A 4,307-nucleotide genomic window follows, 5' to 3' on the forward strand; every position below is an offset into this window, starting at 1 on the left:
AGGCCACAGACAAGAGTAATTGTGTTTCAGAAATCAAGCCCCACTGTCTGTGTGGTCAGTTTTACATTGTACTGACGAACATAATGACCCAGCTATTGCAAGGCTTTAGCATCTGAGGGTGGAACCATATAATGACAGGTTTTCAAGTGGCTTTTTATGGAGCACTCAAATGATGAGCAGATTACAGTAAATGAATAGTAATGAGAAACATGTTTGCTTTGCCAAAAGAAAGTCAGTTTATTAGGAAGTTGCGGAGGAGTGTGTCTCTTTTGTTTTGGGAAGATTCTGAGGCAGTGGAGAGAGCAGTAAATACAACTTTTAGCGCACAAAGGAATTACAGGGGCCACAGCGTGAACGAGGGACACAGGGTGTGCAGGGGACACAGGGGGCACAGGGGACACAAGGATTACTGATTGGGCAAGGACCAATGGGCTTTCCACAAGCATTGGTTGTAGCACAGGGGTTGCAGGGAAGCCTGGGAAGACAAAAATAATAGAGATGAGTTCTTATAGGCAAATTCAGTACTGAAATCAGAAAATATAAAACAGTATGATGAGAAAGTACAAGCACCCAGCACTGTGTGTCTTATGGAAAACAAAGTGGAGGCTTGGCCAAGCGCCTTTCCACAAAGGCTACTGGCTGCTACATAGTAAAGTCAATTTATGGGCATGCTAGGAAAATCCAATTTCCAAACACACAGGAAAAGCCCCCCCTTTAATATATATACCACACTGCCAAATTTCTCTTCTTGTCAAGCCTGGCTTCTTGGCTTCAGTAGGAAAAGCAAAAGTCATAACATTTGACTTGGAAAATAAAGCTCAGGAAACTTCAGGGACATTCTTGTCCCTGATCATTTTATATTTTTCAACGAAATCAGACGGCTCCTCCTGAGTTATATTAGGGTAGTTCTTGCCTGAAAAGCATACCTTTAAGCCAGAGATTTTATTACAATTCAATTGAATAATGTGCTTTGCACATATCTATGTTTGTGTATAGAATACACATGTGATACTTGACCAGTACTTACTTGCAGTCCTCACTCTCCAAGAGACCCCGATACGTGGAGATCTCACACTCTAGTCGGGCTCTAACATCTAGAAGCACCTGGTACTCTTGGTTCTGCCTCTCCAGGTCACCTCTGATTTCAGCCAGTTGGTCTTCAACATTGGTGATCATACACTGTAACTGGGACAGCTGGGAGCTGTAACGAGCCTCAGTCTCTGTCAGGGTATTTTCCAGAGAATCTCTCTGCCATGGAGAAGAGAAAGAAATGTCAGAGGGAGAAATATTTTTTAGAGTTTTCTAAATTCCAACAATGCTTCAACCATCAGCACTTCTTAGCCTTTGTAAATATTAAAGGATGTTTGATAAATATATAAGGATTCAGGTTTTCTCTCCTTCTCTATCACACTTTTAAATTCTTCCAGTCAAGATTAAAACAATTGACCAAGGTAGGACCCAAACAGAACCTACCAGGTTGTGCTGGGCCTGCAACTCAATTTCCAGGGCGTTGACAGTGCGTCTCAACTCGATGATCTCTGCCTGGCAATTCTGTAGCTGTTCGGAGCTGGACACCACCTGCTTGTTCAGTTCCTCTGTCTAAAAATATTCCAAGGGGAGAACCAAGAGGTGAGAATATGATCATTGGGACCCCAGGAAGCCTCAGGTTCTGAAGTTTCCATGAGCACCTCACCTGAGTGGTGAACCACTCCTCTACATCTCTACGGTTGTTCTCTACCAAAGTCTCATACTGACACCTGGTCTCATTCAACACCCTGTTGAGGTCCACAGTTGGGGCAGCATCCACCTCCACATTGAGACGATCTCCAATTTGGCAGCGCAGGGTGTTAACTTCCTATGGACACAGAAATTGTTAGGGTAAACAAGCTCAGAAAATATTTATTTCTAAAAAAAAAAATATCTTGGCCCTTAGAAATTGCTGTCTGCAAGCACATTTTATAGGAGATAACAGAACCAAAATAACTAATACAAATTAGTTAAAAGAAGGTCCATGCTTCATCTCTCCATGTTGGAACCCCTATTACCATTACATTGCCTTTAATATTTGAGTGGTGATGAGTTCCTATCGCTTCTGGGTTTTTTTGCTTCTTGAATGCTACTAAATTCAATCTATCTCTTGACTGTGTCTCCTTTGATATAAACATGCTTTCTCTCCCAATAGAATATACGGTCCTTGAGGGTAGAGGAAGTTTTTTTTTTTTTTTCCTTTTATTCCCAGCTACTTTTATGGTGCCTGACACATATGAGATTCTAAAATCTGATAATGATCAGCCAAATTTAACTTGTAGTTTAACTCAAAGAATCTATGGGTCTAACTTTTGCATATCTCAGAATTGAACTGAAAGGAGATTATTCTACTACTCCTCTCAGAAAAAATATGGTTAAGCATTAAAGAAGCTTCTGTAAGTGTCATTAAAACCAGATTTGAGGATGAAAATGAGTTTGCCCACATCATCAAAATGTCTTCCACAGTAAACTATAGTTTTCATGACTATCTGCCTTTAAATGTGGAAGCTCCTTGGAACTCTCATTTAGTCACCTTATTTAAAAGTAAGTCCTCTTCCCTCCTTATCCCTAATCCCACTCTTTGTAGTGAGATGTAACCAGTCTTCTTTTGTTCTTCCCAACAATCCTAACCTCTTCATGATTCCTCTTGAGACAGATCAGCTCTTCTTTCAGGGACTCCACTTGGGCTTCTAGATCAGACTTGCACAGAGTCAGTTCATCCAGGATCTTGCGTAGGCTATTGATGTCAGATTCTACCAGCTGGCGCAGGGACAACTCAGTCTCATACCTATGATCATAGGATACAATTGGAACCAAAATATACAAGTTGCAGGTTTCCCCCTTTGTGCAAATTATGCAGAAAAGACGAAGAATCTCAAGTTCTCTTGTTAGTCAATATGTCAAAATGTAATTCTGAGCAAGAAGCTTCTTAATGGATTTAGATTATTCTATTTAGCCAAAAAGGTGAGTTCTTTGGAGACATCTTTAAAGGCAGGAACACCCCTGGTATACCATCCTATATTTAATGTATCTATGTCTATTTATTAAATGCAAAAGAGGAAAGACAAGAGCATCCCCTCCTTCTGAAAAACTCACTTGGTTCTGAAGTCATCAGCAGCCAGCTTGGCATTGTCAATCTGAACCACTAGCCTGGCATTCTCTGCCTTAGTGCACAGGATCTTTGGAATGAAGAGTTACACATTGAGCAAGATTTCAAAATATAGATACAATCTTAATATAGGAAAAAAAAACATTTTTGTTAAAAATATCCAAAAAATAAGTTTGGACATTGCCCCAACTTCCAAGTTATGAAATCAATAAGTGACTTCTAGACACTAAAAGATTTACAAAATATCTGTCCATCTTTACCTTCTGCTGGAGCTCCTCAATGATCCTGAAGTAGTTCTGGTAGTCTGGGCACACGTAGGGAACTTGCTCTTGGCACCACTCCCGGATCCTAGACTCCAGCTCGGCATTCTCCCTCTCCAGTTGCCGAACCTTCTCCAGGTAGTTGGCCAGACGGTCATTCAGGAACTGCATAGTCTCCTTCTCATTGCCATTGAAGGAGCCTTCACAGAACCAGCCACAGGTGCCTATGTTAGCGGGGATGTTGCAGGCCCCAGGGAGGGTGCAGCCATGGCAGCTGGGAGGCAGGCAGGGCCTGGAAGCACAGCTGGTACGGCAGCTGATGCTGGGGAGGCAGCAATTGTAAGGCATGGTGGTGAGTAGGATGGTGGATTGGTTGGATGCAGAAGTCTTGTCTCCAGAGCCAACAGGGTTGTGGAGCTTCTATTTACCAAGGAACCTTTATAGTTCTCTAGTATTGGGTGTGGACAGAGTATCCAATGTCTTTTTTCTTTTTACTTCTTCACTGATTTTCAAAAGCCCTACCCATCAGTCTGTTCCTTACCTTCCTCAGAAGAGTCCCTCACCTCATAAAAAGACTTTACTTGAGCTTCTTGCTAAGTCAGGACTCCTCTGCTGTGCTCTACACCCATGAAATAAGAGTTTTGTGGTACATCTTCAAAGAGAAAATATTCTCCATACCCAAATACTTGCCCTCATTAAGTAGGTGTTGTTCCCTAAGATGGCATTCCATTTGTGTCACTTGGAAGGGGGAATGACTTTGTAGGACATCGCAGTGATGGACTTTTGTCCCAATTCTTTTTCAAAGCATTATTAGGTCCAGGATCTTGAGAAATTTCAGCACTAAGCATATGCCACCTTCTTCCATGGGCATGCATATGTTGATTTATTTCAAGGGAATGTGAAAGAAGACC

The 4,307-nt window shown here is 41.7% G+C and overlaps 1 protein-coding gene across 1 annotated transcript; it reads right to left on the reverse strand.

Moving 5' to 3' along the window:
* Positions 1 to 212: 212 nt before the first annotated feature.
* LOC100928205 (keratin, type I cuticular Ha1) lies at positions 213 to 3,803 on the reverse strand. The gene is made up of 7 exons (XM_003768230.2): positions 3,397 to 3,803; positions 3,124 to 3,206; positions 2,659 to 2,815; positions 1,694 to 1,855; positions 1,474 to 1,599; positions 1,028 to 1,248; positions 213 to 475 (listed from the first exon to the last, which is right to left on the reverse strand). Exons 1-7 carry the CDS (start codon positions 3,742 to 3,744, stop codon positions 319 to 321), a joined length of 1,254 nt encoding a protein of 417 aa, XP_003768278.1. The 5' UTR covers positions 3,745 to 3,803; the 3' UTR covers positions 213 to 318.
* Positions 3,804 to 4,307: the final 504 nt, after the last annotated feature.

This window comes from Sarcophilus harrisii, chromosome 4 (genome assembly GCF_902635505.1).
Source record: "Sarcophilus harrisii chromosome 4, mSarHar1.11, whole genome shotgun sequence".
NCBI classification, from domain to species: Eukaryota; Metazoa; Chordata; class Mammalia; order Dasyuromorphia; family Dasyuridae; genus Sarcophilus; species Sarcophilus harrisii.